The 19,409-nt window shown below is 41.8% G+C and overlaps 3 protein-coding genes across 3 annotated transcripts in view; 2 read left to right on the top strand and 1 right to left on the bottom strand.

The window, feature by feature from the left end:
* The window catches only part of igf1ra (insulin-like growth factor 1a receptor), a 69,346-nt gene extending 62,380 nt beyond the window's left edge, over nucleotides 1-6,966 (top strand). The window contains exons 18-21 of the mRNA XM_079163651.1: nucleotides 97-256; nucleotides 500-629; nucleotides 2,616-2,750; nucleotides 5,515-6,966. Coding sequence (XP_079019777.1) covers nucleotides 97-256; nucleotides 500-629; nucleotides 2,616-2,750; nucleotides 5,515-6,076 — 987 coding nt within the window. The 3' untranslated portion in view covers nucleotides 6,077-6,966. The remainder of the gene's footprint in view (nucleotides 1-96; nucleotides 257-499; nucleotides 630-2,615; nucleotides 2,751-5,514) is intronic.
* Nucleotides 6,967-11,294: 4,328 nt separating this feature from the next.
* Nucleotides 11,295-12,328, bottom strand: pgpep1l (pyroglutamyl-peptidase I like; the record flags this gene model as incomplete). The annotated part of the gene is made up of 5 exons (XM_079163508.1): nucleotides 11,295-11,469; nucleotides 11,541-11,767; nucleotides 11,985-12,101; nucleotides 12,172-12,224; nucleotides 12,298-12,328. The coding sequence occupies 5 exons, from the start codon at nucleotides 12,326-12,328 to the stop codon at nucleotides 11,295-11,297; spliced, it is 603 nt and encodes a 200-aa protein (XP_079019634.1).
* A 714-nt stretch (nucleotides 12,329-13,042) lies between these two features.
* synm (synemin, intermediate filament protein) lies at nucleotides 13,043-19,409 on the top strand. Its single transcript, XM_079163095.1, has 4 exons — nucleotides 13,043-13,922; nucleotides 15,087-15,211; nucleotides 17,077-17,156; nucleotides 17,359-19,409. Exons 1-4 carry the CDS (start codon nucleotides 13,125-13,127, stop codon nucleotides 19,398-19,400), a joined length of 3,045 nt encoding a protein of 1,014 aa, XP_079019221.1. The 5' UTR covers nucleotides 13,043-13,124; the 3' UTR covers nucleotides 19,401-19,409.

The following is a 19,409-nucleotide window of genomic DNA, read 5'->3' as shown; positions in this document are numbered from 1 at the left end:
TCCCTCACTTTATAATGCTGAGCTGTAACCACTGTCCAGTGTTGTGGCTGACTGTACAGTGTTGTTTCACTCCTCACTCTCTCGCCTCATCCCCAGAACTCCACCAGCCAGGTCCTACCCCCGCTCAAAAAGATGATCCAGATGGCTGGGGAAATTGCAGACGGCATGTCGTACCTAAATGCCAACAAATTTGTCCACAGAGATCTGGCTGCCAGGAACTGCATGGTAGCGGAGGACTTCACTGTGAAGATTGGAGGTAAGTCAAGTTAATACTATGCCTTCAGCCTGCCCTGGTTGCTCAATGCTGAACTGGCCTCGAAAATAAATGCTTGTATTTCTCTGAGTGCCTGAGGCAGTGGAGTCTTAATGTTGATGGACGGAGGGAGGGAGGGAGAGAGGGAGGAGGTGAGGGAATGGATGAGCTCTCAGGAGCTCCCTCTCTCACACAGAATGAGTGATATTTAGTGGCTTTACCAATGTTTTAATTTTTTTTCTTCAGATTTTGGCATGACCAGAGATATTTATGAGACGGATTACTACCGAAAAGGAGGGAAGGGCCTGCTGCCTGTCCGCTGGATGTCTCCAGAGTCGCTGAAAGATGGCGTGTTCACTACAATGTCTGATGTTTGGTATGAGAACTCTCTTACTCTCTTACATACACTCACAAGCCTGCATTGTGCATGCATAAACCTGCCCTAATCCAGGGGGCTTGCAGAGTATTCCAGAAATGTCTACAAATGACTGTGGAATCACTAAAATATTTCATGCTGTGGTGTCAAAACTATAAAATGTATGTATGTGTATGTGTATGTATATGTATATGTGTGTATATATATACACACACACTTCACTTAAGCGTTTGAACATGCATTTCCTGCCCTCAATCCTCTCTGTGGCTGCTGTGACAGCTAGCAAAACCATCGCAATCTTTTGGTTTCCAGCTGGCTCCAGATGAGTGTGGAACAAGATACATCTGTATTCTTTTACTGACACCTTTTTTATTCCAGCTTGCAGAGAACTCTCAGTTTACAGTCCTGCCACATTTTTCTATCTGGAGCAATATTGTTTTACAAAAATACAAGTGTTTACTAGCTCCCTTGCAATTTTTTGTTTCCCAACTCAAAATGTCCCACGGGTCAGTCCATAAGAGTGGGCTTAAACTGCTCCAGATGTTCTCAAATGATGGGTTGCAGTGCCAGCACAAACCCACCTCCACATTTGCGTTCTCTATCTTCCTCTTTGATGTTGTGCGGGTGAAGTTTAGCGTAAGACCAAGCCATTATGGGCTCCTTAGGAATCCACGAGTAGGTGACTTTTATTTTGTTGATCGAGAAAAGCTGTGTGAATGTGGCTTTGTCTGTCAGCACAAGACTGTTGCAGCCACTTATCTGCAGTGTCGTAATAAAAGACTGCTGAACGTAAACTGAACTCATGCCAGTTCTGAAATAGCAGGAGTGAAAAAATATCGTGCTTTTTTTAGTCAAGATAAGAATTGTCTTCATGAGTGGTTCCATAGCAATATAATTGCAATGTAGCTTGAGGTTAAACTGAGGTGACGTTCACTGTACTGTGAATACTTTATACTGAGGCTGGTCCATTTTGATTCAGTGACCGGCACGCTGATACACAGCTTACATTACCCTCAATTCTTAATTAAGGGCTGCCAGGTTTTAGGTTTAATATGATGTAGACAACATAAGGAGATGTGTTTGCTGTGTGCTGCTTCTCTCATATCGTTCTCCAACATACTCTGCTCAGTACATGTTGTCAGGTTACTCCTGCGCTGACCATTGTATTTTAGTTAACAGGTTACTTATACTCCAGATAACGTAGGGATTTAAAGTTGCCACTTAGGTACAGAAATCCACAAAATGCTGAGCATGACACAAAATGTTAATAATACATTTCAATTCAATACAAGTTAATGATACTATTTACATCAAAAGTATCTTGAAGCTGAATTAATAGGTTTTATTTGGCTACTTTGGGGCGGTGGAGCAAAGTGTAAACACAACACTGACATAATCGAATGATAATCGAATGATTCTCTGTGGTTTCGTTGCTAGAAGTGTCATCTCTCACACTACACATAGTCATTTGACCCAGTGTTAATATAAAAATAGTGATTAGGGCAGCTTTAAAGGTTCATACCCGTGTTTATTTTTCTTTTTATTAGTTAATCAACCAAAAATCCCACAAAGACTACAAATGTAGTCTTCACTTAAACCATAACGTAGAATGTAAATCAATAAAAGCAGACATTATATTCACTGTAATGGATTACCTAAGCTTTTTTGTGAAACAAAAATAAACCATTGGCTTCCTGAAAAGTGGGAAAACCACAGTTGAAAAGCATGCTTTGAAAGATGGTTCGCACTAATGGAAGGTAACTGTACATGCTTTGTATTAAAAGGGAAAGTGAAGACTACTTGTACTCACTTAATTGATGATGTTTTGGTCCTCAGACCTTCATCAGGTACAATTCAATGAATCACCTAATGAAGGTCTGATTGGCCCAAAACTCCTTTGATGAAGTGAGTACAGTGTGCATGATCTGTGTCTTTACAGGAATGTAAATAAATACTATAAAATTCTTATTTCAATTCTTACCGCAGGTCATTTGGTGTTGTGCTGTGGGAGATCGCCACTTTAGCAGAACAGCCTTACCAGGGCATGTCCAATGAACAAGTGCTGCGCTTCGTCATGGAGGGAGGACTCTTGGACAAACCTGACAACTGCCCTGACATGCTGTAAGTCTCATGGTATCTGTGATCAATAACTATGTGAGGTTAATGTTACATCACCCTTGAAGGGCCTCGCACAGCCTTCAGACCCATTAGCATTTTGTCCAGCGTCTATTTTAAGTTGTGGTTTGAAGACTGTAAGGTATCATGTGGTGTGTATGCTTAGGTAGAGCCAAGATGAGGGTTGACATTAACGTCACTGGTTAAATGTGGTCTGTTGACGAACACGGCCCTGGTGGTCAGCTGGCAGTGAGAAGCCTCCTCACCCGTCCACCTCGGCCCATAGAAGGGACGCCGCGACTCGTGGGTGGCATGAGGAGGGAGATGATGTCTGTCTGTCAGCAAAGGGAGTGGGAGAGACGGAGACATAATTCATTAATGAATCATCTTGGCTGTGAGAGGAGAGAAATCACAGCACAGCCTGCTTGTCAGCATGCAGCGCTGCATGTATGCATTTCTCTCCTCTCCCACTCTGACCTCAATAAGAAGGCATTCTGCTTTCTCCCCTCCCACTCTCCATGGCTGACCTCACCTTCGAAAGAGAGTGCGAGTAGAAAAAAAGAGGGCCCAATGTTGTGCAGACACAAACCTCTGGTTTCTATGGCAGCCTGACTGTTTTGTCCTGATTACAGGAGTGTGTGGATTGTGTTACAAAGGTGGTGATGGTGACGGGGTTAGCCTCCTGGTCGGGGAGCAACACAACAGGGATTTCAGGCCTTTTGCCGCTGGTCGCCTTCAATGTAGTGACTTAATGGAGAGTTCCAGAAGACTGCTGAAGTGTAGTGAAGCCAGACGTCCATACAAAGACTGACTATAAAGATACAAGAGGAGAAAGCGGGCAGGATAACAGACACAAGAGATGAGTCATATTTTGGAGAGCCTTGAATGTGTCCTCCTTGTACGGTCTTTCCCATGGTCAGGTAGCTGTGGGTCACTGATTGGATGTCCCATGTTTCTGTCTAGAGTTTCCTATGGACAAAAGGGCATTCTCTCTCGCAGGGTTGGGCCAAAATGAAATCCAGACTCCGTGATTATATTAAACAACATCATTTATTTTGGAATGTGTAGTATCGCTCACAGTAAGTACTATGATGCATCAAGTTTTCGCCACATGGGGATGTTGCAGTTCTGAAGTGTTGCAGTTCTGTTGCAGGAGATTATTAAACATTTAACATAGATGTTTGGAGACCGTTCTGTACTCCACTTGGCCTGAAAGTGTGTCTGTTTCTGATTTTATTTGAGTGTTTCAAGATCTCTTTTTGTACATTTTTTTTTAGGCTGGTGAAATTTCTTCTGTGTCTAGACTGGTGCACATTCTTTTATAAAAGCATGACCGCTGCCAAATTTTATTTTGAAAGCACATTTTTTCACTATTTGACCTTGATAAGTTCTTTCATGCAAACGTGGGTTTGGACATCTTAACGTCAACTTTAAGACACTTGCTGCACTGCTGAAAAACAAGCCAGAGTCGCACCCCCTGCTGAGTATGAGGCGAGGCGCGTGCTCCATGGGCGCGTGCTTAGGGAAAGTTCTACCCATAATTCCTATGTGCAGAGGGGAGCTGGCACCCAGCTGCAGAGACCGTTGTAGGCTGCAAAGAGACTACTGGAAGAGAAAGAAAACAAGAGAGAGGGAACAGCAAGAGCGGAGGAGAGAAGACTGAGGTGTTTGTCAGCAGGCCTTGGAGAGTATTCTTAGCTTGTTTGTGTATAATTGAAGTTGTGGTGTGTGGTGAAGCACCACACAAAACTGTAATATTTCTCTCTTTTATGATGTTGTTTTGACAGTCCCAAAGCTCGGCTGCTGGCCTGGCACAGTAACCTTACGTATAATTTACTGTGCTGCTGAGTACATGCGACATCACTGATCCTACTGTACGTGTTGTAATGTAGCAGTAAATATAACACATCTACATTTTGAATATCTCATCTGAACTGGCATGTTCACTAAGAGCACCTGTCAACACCAAAACTGTATGAAATTGATCAGCAAGTCCAAGAGATAGAGGCCGGTAAAGGTGGTTTCACATCATTTTTAGTGTATATGAGCCGTTTCCGTCAGGCTAAAGGTACAAACAGTTCATTACATTCACGCCCACTAATATAGGAATACTATACAATTATCAAACAAAAAATGTGTGGATGTAACACTTTTTAAAATAATATTTTGTCTGTTTTACTGTTTTGAAAAGCACAGAATGGGTTTAATCAAAGCATCTGGTCTATCAGACATTTACTGGAGTCGTAATCCAGTGAGTAGCAGTACAATGTATTCATCTAGCTTACAGTACGATATACTGTACTGTCGACAAAGTTTGTTTTTCAAGATCAATATATAGTGAACTCAGCTTTAACTTCAGTGCCTCCTGCCACCTGCTGGTGAGAAATGGGAAGTCTTCCTACTCTGACGTTTTAGAGGGTACATTCATGTTTTTTCCAAGTCTATCTCAACACAACACTCACATGCCCATCAGTACTTTGAAAGAGTTGATCTTCCCTCCTGTCCTCCTGGGTGTGAAGTAGCACAATTACACTCTCAGATGGTGGACAATATCCACAGTTCTCATTTTGTGCAGACAAAGCTTATATGAGGCTAAAACGACGCATCAGTCAAAGTGAGTTAATTTAAGTTGGTGTCTTCCAAAATGTCTTTTTCGAGAAAAAAAAATCCTGAAGTTCATAGTGCAAAAACTATGTATTAGACTTTAAAAAAAACAAAAATCACAAAAGATCAACCGTACATTGCTGACCCTTTTGTGCATCACTTGTAGGTTTGAGCTGATGAGGATGTGCTGGCAGTATAATCCCAAGATGCGTCCGTCCTTCCTGGAGATCATCAGCAGCATCAAAGATGAACTGGATCCTCCCTTCAGGGAAATGAGCTTCTTCTACAGCGAGGAGAACAAGCCGCCGGACACCGAGGAGCTGGACATGGAGGTAGAAAACATGGAGAACATTCCACTGGACCCTGCATCCACCAGGCAGCCCTCTGCTGCTTCTGCTGCTGCTGCTGCTGCTGCTGCTGCTGCCGCCAATGCGCCTTCGTCAGGGTGCACAGGAGGCACGCCGCCTCCTACTACCCAGCAGTTATCCCCCATGCAAGGCCCGAGTACTCCATTATTGGGACCCATGTCTCCCTCTTCCCCGGGCCCGGTTGCCTCAGCCTTGGCGTCTCCAGGCCAAGCCTTGGACAAGCACTCAGGACATGTTTCGGCCAACGGGCCTGTGGTGCTACTACGGCCCAACTTTGACGAGATGCAGCCCTATGCACACATGAATGGGGGCAGAAAGAACGAACGGGCGTTACCACTGCCCCAGTCGTCGGCCTGCTGATATCAGACCAGCCCCTCCTTCTCCTCCTCTTTTTACACAGGGTAACACAAACCTTTCCTCCATCTCTTAAGGAGGGATGGATGAGGTAAGAAATGACTCTCTTCTACTGTGTGCCAGTAGATGGTCTCTCCACTTCTTTAAGGTCAAACATAAACTCTAAAAACTGAGAAAAAGTAGAGAAACCTGCTAAAGCATTTAGGAGTTTGGCGGCTCAGACTCGACACTGGGGAACTCCTTCCTGTGCCGCCTGTATTTCAGTCGTTGTTACATAAGTCCTTCGAGAAGGAAAACAATACAGGCATGTATCCTGACATGCAGATTTAGACATCAAATTTATGAAAATCTTTTTTTAGCATATCTGCCAGCAAATCCAACAGAAGAGCACTTTTTTTCCTGATGATTTCAGAGAGGATGTTGTGGATATCTGAGTGTGTATTTATACAAAACACGTGATTCTCTCTATAATATGGCTCCATTTCTAAAAGACTTTCCATCGAAATGACTTTGTTTGCATGAGCAGGTCGGCTCATGTCACCTGAGGATGCCTCAATTAGAAAGTTTGTACTAAGATCATTGTTTCTTTTTCCTGTTGATATCTCAATGATCTCGTCAGGAGCGGGTCAAAATGGAAGAGGAGGGCCTATTGTGTATCTGCCAAACTATTGCCAAATCAAGCTTTTTTCTTCAGTTTATAAAGGTCTCCCTTCTTGTTTAAGGCGGTGTTTCAGAGTTGGGACTGTCTGGTAAACAACACCAGAACTTTTTGCTGGTTTTCAGACTCCATGCTTATCTTGAGTACTAGCTGCTCCTGGACCAGCTGCGTGTGTGGGGGTTATCACAGGACAGAATTCAGTGGTACTGTTGAGAAAGGCTGCATTCACTCCTGCAGTCAAACGTTTCTCGGTATATGCAGCATCTGCATTGGGGGCGGAATAAATCTAGCGAGCCTTGAGATACTTGGAGGAGAAACGTGTGACTAGATTTCTTCTAAGTGAATTGCATAAAGAGAGGCCAACACAAAAGCAGGGCCTCTTTTAATCAAATTTAAAGTTCATGTTTTTCAATTGACACAATACTGGTAAAAAAGAATCTGAAAATGATTATTTAATCCAAACAGGATAATGTGATTATATCTATTAAGTTGAAACAATTAAAAACCTGCAACCAATTTGGTAATTGATTTAAATCATTTTTTAAACAAACATGGACAGATTTTATTGGTTCTCCAGCTCCTCACGTGTAATAATTTGCTGCTTTTCTTTTTTGGTAAACTGGATTTGTTTGGGTTTTCCCCTTCATCCCTTGAACAGCTGGGGAAAGAACACGCATCGCTTAAATCAGCCAACTCTGAATCACAGCCTCAGTCTGTCTTTGTTTTAGTAAAAACAAAATCTAAACAAAGCATCACAAGTTTCACACTGCAAGTTACTGAACTTCATAATCAAGGGATACGGCTCTGCCTCCACTTCATATATTCAAACCTCATCTGACATCTTGTAAACTGTGCATTTCATGTGGGAGGTGAACTTCGTTCTCTCTGATACTGCTGTTCAAATTAAATGGCACCAAATAATTTAGTAATACAAACAGAGTCGAAGACCAGAGACCGAAAATGAGAAGGCATTGGATCAGTCTTTAGTAGCCTAGAGACGACTTTTAAATCACAGCAGGTCTCTTTTAGAATATTCATTAGTTTCTCTACATTTCAAACACATATAAAGATCTTACGGTTGTATTTTAGACTGCAGGATCATTTTTATACACATCATTGGTTTTGTCACTTTTTTAAACCTTTTTACAGTTCAAAATGTATGCCTCTATGTCTGTACAGAACAAAGCTGCTATTTTATTCTTTTCTCTTTTGGATGTTATATATATGTATATATATATATATATATATCCTTCAGGTTTGGTATTTTATGGTCTCCACTACAGTCCATTTCTTTATATCTTCAAACTGTTTAAAAAAATAAAAAACAAAAATAAAAAAATAAGATGATTTAAATACAAAAGCATTTTTTTTCTGTTACCCCAAAAGTTTTTCTGTAACACTATATTTTGTTCATTGCCTTTTATTTTTATGAAATCTTTCCTCCTGTATTTGTTTCATGGATGTCTATATTATTATTAATATTATTATTATTTGGAATGGACACCGTAGCTCGATGTGTGAGCGTGTACTTTCTGCACCCTTTTTGTACTTGTTGTCTAGCACTGCGCCTAGCATTGCCCTCTAGGTGCAACTCAATCTCAGGTCAAAGTAAAGGCTTTGCTTTCTCCACACATTCTCATGATCGTCCTCTACTTGTCTCCACGTGTACCTCCCCCATTCTCCCCCCCCCCCCCCCCCCCCATCATGTTTTGTTGAGTCCAGTAGTGTCCTCTCTCTCTCCCCTCAGTGCCTCCTTTTGAAGTCAGTGCACGAGATATTTACACCAGATCTGGTATTTTAACCCATCCATTTCTTGCCTCCCCTTGAATCAATAGGGCTGAATGGGTTGTCTTATTTGCCTTAAATATGCCAACCATATTTCAAAATCAGATTTTCTTTCTCCCTTTTTTTTTTATTACATCAACACTCACAAGCGCAATATAACGCCACTTCTGCTGATGTTACTTTATCAAAGTGAAAACCAATCTTATTGTTTGTCTCCATGATCACTGCTTCTGAAAACCAAATAATGGATGGATTAAAGTCCAGGGAAGGGAACACATTTCACCGTCATGAATGGAAAAGGCTCTTAAATGGAGGCTGAATAGTGAAAGTGTTTTGAAGGATTTCTCCTAGTCTTTTTTTTAAATGTTGCCTTGTGATTTTTCCCCCCTCTCTTTGAAGTTTTTTTTTCTCTGTAGGAGTGTTATTTATTAATTTTTTTATTTTCCTTTTGTGATATCAGTTTAAATCACTGTATAAATGCCCCATGATTCAGTATAAAGTTGGATTTTTTTTTTGTATGTATTTTCTTTGGTGTCATGACCAGTTTTTTTTTTTTTTTTCCTTCAAGTATATATCTACCTCACTCTTTTTGAATGAACGTGTATGGAAAACAAGTACATCTCACTTTCATCAGTTTGTATAGAAACCTCATCATCTGGATAAAACCCACGGGGATCTAGATAAACCTCACAAAGCCAACTTGGACAGGAGATGGAATATCTGTGTTGCGAGTTCAGTCCACCGATTTTAGGCCCAGTGGTTTACAAAAAGTAAGTGTGTACCTCTGAGAATACATGAGAGGACTTCAGTACAGTGCGCTTTATTTCTCCGCAGAATCAGTTTAAATTGTTGTTGGGTATTTCACATAATTATGTCAACCTACACTTTAAATTTGACTGGATACAGTGTAAAAAGTCTGAGCGCAGGTGCAGTTTAAGAGACCAGGGCACAACATCAACATCAAATATCCCATCTCCACTGACTACCAACATATTTTCACAACCTTAAATCCTCAAAAGACAGAAACCTTCATTTTTTCATCTAAAATGCATTTATAATAGAAGTCGGAACGGTTATCATGGGGAATATTTAAAAAGGGCAAAAAATGTTTTATTGATCTCCAAGAAAAACAATGTGTTTGCTGCAAGGTAACAGCACAACTCAAACATCCAAATGTCATCCACACTCTCAAAAATGATCTTCTGTTATGTATATGGATCAGTGCTGTGAATGTAACAAGAAGCATAGAGATAGCAGCGACTCCACCTACATGTTTCTATCTTCAGAGAAAATGGAGAATTTCAATCATTTGTCAGTCAATGTTACGTCCTTTTTTTTTTTTACATTGTAAACTCTTTGTTTTTAAGTGCACACCATCACTTCCCCTGTCCAAGTCTATTTTCTGTGCAGAATGCCATGGGATTAGAGCTCTAGTCATTTCCACCAGTTTCTGACTTTTTGATCATTACAATGCCTCCCTGGCCTATTTCTACTGCTACTTACACTAATGCTGCTGGTTAAAACAGTCACCTCAGTGGATCTTATATTGTCATCAAACATGTTAGGTGTGAAGGTGGCAAAGAAGCTTTTACATCTCAAAACTTCTCATAAAAACTTCACTTCTACTCCCAGCGGCTACTTGGAGAGTGCTGTCTCAGTGCAAGGGCTTCTGGGCTGGAGACATACGGTAATTTGAAAATACATGTTGGAATTAAAACCCAGCAGCAATAAACTTAATGGGATTATAGATATCATATTGTGAAATCTGGGTCCTGAATTTAGTTTCTTCTCAAGCATTTTATCTGTGCATGATTTTAAGAGAATCAAAGGGTAAAGTATTTTTGGTTGAAAAACTGATTGCTGCTGAATATCACATTGGTACAGAAATCACCACTGACAAGCAAACAGCTTGTGTAGTTACTTTACATATCTGTGCATTTATGTTTTTCCATTTGGATGTATGTAATGATAAAATACAAATGTTTCAGTTCTGGGGGTAGACATTACATTGACCTGTTGACCTGTGGAATTACTGGTTAACATTAGATCATAAATACAGCATTTAAATCAACATGTGGACATGTATGGGACAGGGCTGTTGTGTAGATTACGGGTAGTCATGGTTAAGAGTAAACGACATGATTAGATAGGTCTAGGTTTACAGCTTCACACTAGTTGCTTTTTTGCATTACCAGATTTCAGTGTAAACAGTAACTAACTGAAAAAACATTCAACTTAGTCATCTTTGTCATTTTTATTCTTCTGAATGCAAACCTCGGGTTTATGGAGGATGCGTCAGTGCATTCAAACTGCAATAATAAGTTTGAGGTTTATCATTATCATGCCTCTGTTTTTATGATTTGCATTCCTATACCTTCTGAGGGGGCCTTGATTTATTATTTTATTACAATACTTTCACAAAAGCTGTGTTCATTACCTGATTGGGGAAATAATCAAAAAAAACTTCTCTAGACTGTCCTTTTTCAAGCTCTGTATCTGAGGCCTCAAACGTTTTTTTCACACCTATAACTGAGACGGGGTTTTGACATGCCATCTCCAAATGTGTATCTGAGAATTTCTTGTATTTTCTTTTTTTTTCTGAAATTTTGAATAAATAAATGAATGAGAACTTTTACTGTTTGTTCCATTTAATTCCCTCCCAGGCCACGGTTGCCAATCCACATCATTCAGTGATAAGTCTGTGTTGTGTGAGATGTCTTCATTAGGAGATCTACCTCGCTTTGACCGCTGGCTTGAGGAAGTCTCGCTGTCATCCTCTCTTCATGCTGATTCTAAAGGGTCCTCCAGCTGGTCCAGCATGGTGTGAATGAGGCTCTGCAGCAGAGGTACCAGTCTGTCAGCTGAGGTCAGGCTGCCAGATGAGGGCACATGGATGAGGGCTGCTCTCCTCTGACCGTGATACAGTGAGCAGTAATAAGCAAAATCACACAGGTACCTGAGAGGAGGGCGGAAAGCATTATCTCATATTGCTGAGTGTCTGTCATAACTTCAGGAGCAGACGCCTACCTGCCAGCATCTCTGGAATAAACGACATCTGCCCCTGCTTGTCGGAACTCTTTGGCGACAGCTCTCATGTTAACAACTGAGTCCAGTTTCTCTGGTCCTCCTTCCACACAGCAGTGACTGTCAGGACAGAAGCCGCATACATCTTTGTCTCTGTATCCACTGTTCTTCCCTGTTTGCTCCAAAAAGACGACACTGGAACCTCTGGCTACGCCCAGGTGTACTGCAAACTGGGACCACACAAACACAGAGGGTAATGTGAGATATTCACCTTCTCATAATCAGTGCGCAATTCTGCATTTCAACAGTTAGTATCTCCACCAGGGCCGTAGATACCATTCGGGATGCTGAGGTCATGACCCCTGTAGTTTTTCTGGGAATTTGGAGATTTTTACCAACTGTTTACAAATAAAAACTAACAGGTGAGAGGAACTATCACAGTATTACCTTTGGGTGAAGAGTTTGCCAAATCTCAGCAATGATTTGCAGAGTCTTAACATAACTCACTGGCACCTCCTTGATGGAAACATCAGTCTGCTCTCCCAATCCGACCAACTTCAAGCCCTTAAATAAAGACATATTAGACATGTAACAATAATGGGTAGGCTAGATAATTTTTTTTTACAAACATTGCCTGGGCTGCTTTCCAGCTGGGGTTCAATAAGAACTGTCGAAAAGGTCCAAAGCCTAATAGATGGGAGTTAAATCAACGCCGGTTTGAAGAGTTCGTGTATTCATGAGTTAACACTTACTACTTTACCTGTAACCACCACGATTTCTTTTCCATTCATGACGCAGTAAAAACGACACAGTCAGTAAGGCAAGATAGTTGACACGCACACTTTAATATCAGGAGACTGAAAAACAACACGGCTTATTTCAGCTCCCGCAGCTCTGTTTTTGTCCGCTTAGTGGGGCTGTTCCCCGGCATATAAAGGATAAGAAGCCCATGTGGACGTGATGTATTCAGGTGAATTCTGAATTATTAGGCTACAATTACCAAAACACCTTTGATGTGTTCTGTTATTTGCATTCTTTTTTTATTAGCATTAGGCTACACTGTAACAAAATGCAGAGACAAAACATGAATAGGCCTACAGTAGGCTACATTACGTATAAAACATATTTATATTAAATGTCAGTAAAGAGAAACTATAGCCTCCAAGAAAATCGTTTAGAACCGTGTCCTTTTTCCGTTTCTCCATCTCTTCATTTTATTTTACTACATGACATAATTTTAGCATCAAGCTTAATTTTTTTGTTTTGTTTTTTAGTTCCAATCGCACAGTTGTTTTCGCCACATCCTTGGTTTAGTCTGTTGTTTTGAGATTAGAAGGATAATATTTCAGACAGCCCTTAAACGCAACATAACATCTGCCAGGGACACGGACGCGCTTGGGGCGATCCTGTGAGGCAGGACCCGCCCTCATCCTCCTCCTCCTCCTGCTGCTGCACTTGTCAAAGGGCACTGATCGCAAATTACATCACAGTCGTGCCCACAGACGCACACGTAAATGACACCGGGACAACCTGTCTGCTAGAGTATTAGGATTTTTTAAAATTCACTTTTTCTAATTAGATGCCACAATGTTGCCTTTCAAAAGAACTTTTGAGAGCGACAAACAGCAGCTGCAGGAGCTCAACAGCAGACTCGTCCAGTATCTTTCCAGAACGAAGCAGCTGGAGCAGGAAAATGCGTGTCTTATTACTGAAATAAATAAACTTAGACAGGGGAAGACGGCGGAATGGGAGCCGAAGTACAAGGGTGAGATGCGGGAGCTGAGGAGAATGGTGGGTCTGCTGTCGTTTGAGAAGTCCCAGGCCGAGATGGAGAGGGAGAAGCTATGGCGGGAGTTGCAGATGGTCCAGTCTCTGTGCAGCGAGCAGACCGGGGTGTGCAGGGACATCAGTGGCGAGCTGAAAGACTACGAGAAGGAGCTCCAGCACGCTCACAAGGCCAACGGTGAACTCCAGCAGCGTTTATTTCAACTGGAGAACGAGTATAAATGCATGGAGGATGTGCACAGACAAGACAAGGATCGTCTGCGGCGTCAGGTGGAGTCCCGGGTGGCACCCATCATTACGCAAACTTATCGCGGGCCTCCGGTGGCCTCCATGGAGGAGGTGCAGGAGTATGCCCGCGGTCTGTCCGATGGGTGGATTGAGACCTATGAAATGTACCAGCTGAAGGTGGAAGATATGGAGCAGTCGGTTAAAGGCGACCAGGCGAGGCTGAGTGATCTGCAGAGGGAGAAGACGCTGTATGCCTCGGAGTTGGGCAAATTACGCACAGAGGCGGAAAAACAAGGTCAGATTCAATCCCATCTTGAAGAACAACTGATGCACATGCAGGAGAAATTCCGGGTGGACTTCAGTGAATATCAGGTGAGGAAAAGTCCAATATAAGCTAATAAGAGTAGGACAGCTAATATTGATATTTAAGAGGGACTGAAGTGAAGCCAGAGTTTAGGAGATGTAAGTCCCAACATCCATGTTATAAATAATATACAATTTTCAAAATATACAGGCAGAATAATCTTCCATTTATCACACTGAGCCATGAAGGAGGGGGAGGCTGCTCCCTCTTGTCCCTGCCACACCCACTTTGCTTAAAGGCAGCTGTAGCTATCAGAGGCTGATTGTTAAGGCGAAACAATAGTCCTTCACAATCTAGGCTGAAATGTCTCTCCTTAAAGACTATGAATCTGGCTTCAGTCCTTTCTAAAATTATACACATGCAGTAGATGTTGGCTCTGAAATGAATGCAACTCTCCCCATCCTCAATACATAATGACATTACCAACATGAGGTGTTGCCAGACAAGTTTGCGTGCCACATTTGACCTCAGTATAAAAGGATTGAGTAGCTTAATCAGCTATAACAACGTTGTACCTCCACAGTACTGTTGTAGCTGTTAGATTACACCAGCCACTTAAACCAATTAGCTGTCAGACTGACAAATCCTTATTAGCCTCCTAAAGATGGCGCCCTTAGCAGGTCAGTCAATTACAAACGAATGCGCGGTAGGGATGTTTTTAATATTGGAACAAAAAACACATTTCACACAGTTACAGTAAACCCCTGTGGTAAAATATAAGTGAGAATGACGTCTGTCTAAGTATATCACATGCTATTGAAAAAGGCTCATGCACAGATTTACAGAAGCAGTCACTGGATTAAGTCATTAAGTGGTCCAAATGATAAGTGCAGTCTGTTAGTGGGATCAGACTTGATTTTGACTACAAATGTTCAGCCAGTTCATCGCCTTTCTGCATTAGTAGTAAACACAAATACTATTTGGGGACTCAAAACAGAGAAAACACAGATTTACAAAGTGAACAAAACTGTAGGCTGCAGTACAATAACGTGGTCACACACTTGGGTTGTTAACAAGGCATCGGAGTTATTACAGTATTTTCAGTTAAATAGCAGGGGGGAAAAAAGTATACATACCCAATGGACAGACCACAAGCTGGTGCTGTGTCTATGTGAAACTAACTATGTGCAGAGTAAAAACGTATTCTTTTTATTTTTCTTTCTTCCCTCCAGATGATTATTGAGCAGCTGGAGCACGACAGGAATATGATGGCTGACGCTATTGCAGAAAAGATGCGAGAACATCAGCACCTCCTCCAGGTGAAGATGGATCTGGGCATGGAGGTGGCTTCCTACAGGTGATGAGCTTATTTAGTTTGTCAGTTGTCCAATCATAACACATTCTTTTTATGTTGTCACTTTTAATAAAATGTACTTTTTCACAGTAAACATTTTTGACTTGTCATCGTTGAAAACGCACAAGTGTCACTAATAACATTAACAATCGCTGCACTCCATTCAAGAGTCCCAGTAAGACATGAAAGTGAAGCTTTGCAATGGAATTCTGCCCCCTTTCATTTTATTATTTACACCTGTAGCTTTTCCTACTATGACATGTCTGTGTGGGGAAGCACAATGTCAACACATCCGCGTCATTGTAAGACGCTCAGAGAAAATCCCACAGGAGCTTAATGACGTAGTGTAAAGACGGGAAAAAAACACACGGGGTGGAAGGAAGTGGAGGTGGATGGGTCAAACAAACCAGGTGTTTGAGACTGGTATTTAGAAGTGATTTTTGTGATGTTTTCCATACTTAAATACTTTTTATTAAGTTTCCGTAGTTAATTTCAGCACAACCATGATATTTTCCTTAGCCTAACTCAGCGGTTTTGTTGCTTAAACCTAGGTAAGTGTTTTAGTTTGAATTCACAACAGTGAGACTGTGCACCAAGGGGTCTGGCAAAGCGTCGTTATGTTACGAATTGTAATGAATACATTCTGAAATGTCTGGCTTTCAGTAAAAAGCTTTTCGTGAATGAAGAAAGTCAGCTAAAATAGCTACATCCTCTCTTTTCAGCGATATTGTAATGCTTTGAGAAGAGATTACTGGACAAACCTGCCCCACACACACACACTGCCTAAAGCTACTCTTAGTGTAATTAGTGATTTCATTAAACACAGAAGCAATCTGCTGTTTCCTTCCTGTTGGTTTAGCACCAAGTCATCTGAACTTCACTTGGATAAACTCAAAGTATCAGCTCACATACAGTATACCATCTTATGATCACTACATGTAATACACATGCATTTTTTTAAAAAGTTTAAACTTTTGCTGTGGTTTATTTTAAGTGTTTATAGTGTGTTAAATATATCTGCCATTTCATATCCTGTAATAACACGGCATGTCTTCATGCTCCTAACATAGCCAGATCACACAGGGTCACATACTAACAGACTATTTTTACTGAAAGGTATTTATAAAGCAGTTAATAAGCATACTGTATTTTCATGTCTGAAGGTCCTTGTAACATAACGTCTTACCTCATATCACATCATTTTATTTTTAAACAGTTTGAAGTTTTTCAGAGATACATTTTTTTAATTACTATTAAGCCAATTCCGCGGAAGTTCTTGAGAAGACTATTTGCTCCAGTTTGTCTCTATGTGGTAGATTCTCCGCTGGCACCTCTGGTGTGTTTTGAATTTTTGGAATAGACAGAATATTTTCGCAGAGACGCGGCAGCGGCATTTGTTTTTGTGTGTGTCACAAGTCAGCTTTTGCTCTGGGATTCATAGGGAAGTGTGGACAGCCCTGCGTTGTAACAGTTATTTTTAGGTCAGTCTTTGGGAAGGCAGTCTCCGGAGAGGTTGTTCCTTTTTGAGGCACGCTGGTTTGCTGTTTTGTGTTTGTTGAAGCATGGCCAAGGAAAGGTGAGCCGCTAAAGTTAATTCTTTATTAGCCTACATGACACAGTTAAGTTTTAGATGATTACTACCCTATATGGCCTGGTGATGGGTTCATACTGTCTTGTAAGCCTTTTGCGTTTAGTTTGAAGGGGTTGAGATGGCAGAGCTGAATGATGTACACCGTCTAGTGAGGTATTTGTCTTTGATCTTTTCTTTACTATATATGGTAAAAAATAATTATGTTGAAATAGGAAAATAACCAGTGATTTTATAATAGTCTTCAAATATATTTTGTCTTGTCTCTTGTTCTGTTCAGGGCTCTCCTGGAAGGGGAGAGAGTGGATCTGCAAGATGCTCATAGGAGGGTGACCCAACATCAAAGAGAAAGAATAATAGGTACTGTATTTGAAATGATTCATTGTTGTAACATGAAGTGTAAATTGTAGAACTAGTTTTACAGTTTGATATTTAGCAGATAGTCAGATGAGAAGATCGATATGATGTTTCCATCTCTTGCCAAGAAAGCTAATAAGCTCATTTCGCAAAATGTCGAACTATTCATTTAAGTATCTACCTAATTATTAATTTTCTGTCTCAGATATAAGGATGCCTGTCAAGCCCTACACTCCAAGAGCTTCCACTTTAACCACCAGACAACATATGGATATCAGGTACACGCCACCGACTTCACACCTGAGAAGATCCCCTGTGCCTCCCTCTGGGTCCATAAGTCCCTCGAGGATCATTCCAATTTCAGTTGCAGGCAGAGCTCGGCATCAGAGTCCTGCATCCAGAAGGGATATGATCTCATTCACCAAAGCTCGGGCTGCCACCTCTGCCCCTGCTGCCGCCACCGCCAAAGATAAACAAACAGGCCAGAGTGAATACCAAACCAGACAACATGTACAGAAAACAGCACCAGAGGAGAAAATTGTGAAGATGAAACAGGTCTCTCGGGTAGAGAACCAAGTCAGTCCCATCAAGTCATCCGCTACTGAGACCAGGTCAGTGAAAGTGGTGTCACCACCAATGATGAGCCTGAGCAGGAAAACTGAGACAGAAAGCAAAAGGCAAGTGTCAGATGAACAAGAGAAAGATAGTGTTTATGGTGGGGAGTTCAAAGATGAAGGAAAAACAGAGCCTACGATGGGCACAAGTGAGAAAAAGATATTAGATTCTGTGTCTGTAGAGGAGATCATCGAGAAAGCGATGAGACCAGGAGGTTTGGAAGCTATGGTTTGCTCCTCGGGGGATCCAAAGGTAATGTATCACGTGGAGAAAACTGAGCAAGAGGATGGAACGATTAAGACGGAGTTCGTGTTGGAGTCCAAAATGGAGGAAGAGCTAGATTTATCTGAGGACTCTGCACTGGAAGAACTACTGAGCCATGGGCTTAAGAAGGTGTCACTGGAAGACATCAAGTACACAGCAACAGGAAGCATGATCAAGAACCTGCTAAGTGGCCTGCAGGTAAGCGAGAACCTGGAAAATAAGTCTATCAATGTGGAAATCATCGAGGAACCGATGGAGTCTTACATTGATGAAGAGTTTGAGCCTGAGCAGAAATCCAGATCTGTTTTTTACGAGCCGTCCTCAACACATTTCCAAATCGAGGAGCTAGAAAATATCCCTCATGGTGCTCAAGTTCAGAGGAGTGATGGTGATGCCATGAAAACCTCCATGACAGATACAGACCATCGCAAGGGTGGATCTGTACAAGTCCAAGAGGTTTCTAGAGAGAGTGAATCTTCATATTTCTCCCATGACCAAGAGCCTGACGAGTATTTCGTCTCCACGCCAGATGATCATCTTTCTGAAACCGAGGAGGGTGGTGGCATCGCCTCATATGGCCATTATGGTATCGTCGATGACCTGTCAGATGAGCGGTATTATCAAGATGAAGGTCTTCTCTCGAAAAGGGTGATTGTAGAGGAAAGTGAAGAGTACAAGTCAGGTGATCACTCGTTCGTCAAGGAGAGTTTCCCAGAGTGCATCATTGAAGAGGAGGTTTGCGTCTCCCCTATAGTGCAGGAGTCGATGCTCGAGTTCCTGAGGGAGGACTCTTTGGAGCCCAAAGAGCAACTGAAGGGAGCTTTAGAGAAGCTACAAGGCTCAGTGTCGGGTCCACTGAGGGAGGAGTTGGCCTTCCTCACAAAAGTGAGTAGTGATGGTTCACAGGCTTACAATGTCAAAAAAGTGCAGCAGTCGAGTGACAACGGCACCATGACTATAGTTGCAGAGCTGAACGTCTCTCAAAGTCTGGAAGACTCAGGGCTGCTGGAGGCAGGAGATGATCTATCTGAAGAGCAGATCATGGCAGCGCTCAGATCCTCTGAGAAAGCCTTCCAGGGCGGCGCAGGAGGAGGATACAGCTTCAGAGTCTCCAAAGAAGAGGATGTTGTGCACGGTGAAGAGTTTGAAGGCTTCACTAAAGAAGAAGGGTCTGCATCTGAAATCACTGAGAGGCAGATACAACTGGGGCCATCAGAGAAGTCCTTCACCTTTCAGATGGACGTACATGGCAGCCATGCGGAGCCCTCAGAGCAAGAGCTGCAATCTCACACCTTGGAAACCCCAATTAAGATTTCTCAAGAGAAAAGAGTTGCAACGGTTTACCTTGACACTCCAACATATGAATAAGAAAGAATT

The sequence above is a fragment of the Pholis gunnellus genome (genome assembly GCF_910591455.1).
Source record: "Pholis gunnellus genome assembly, chromosome: 7".
Classification (NCBI taxonomy): domain Eukaryota; kingdom Metazoa; phylum Chordata; class Actinopteri; order Perciformes; family Pholidae; genus Pholis; species Pholis gunnellus.
Note: the sequence above shows the minus strand (reverse complement) of the source record. Positions and strands in the feature narration are given on the sequence as shown.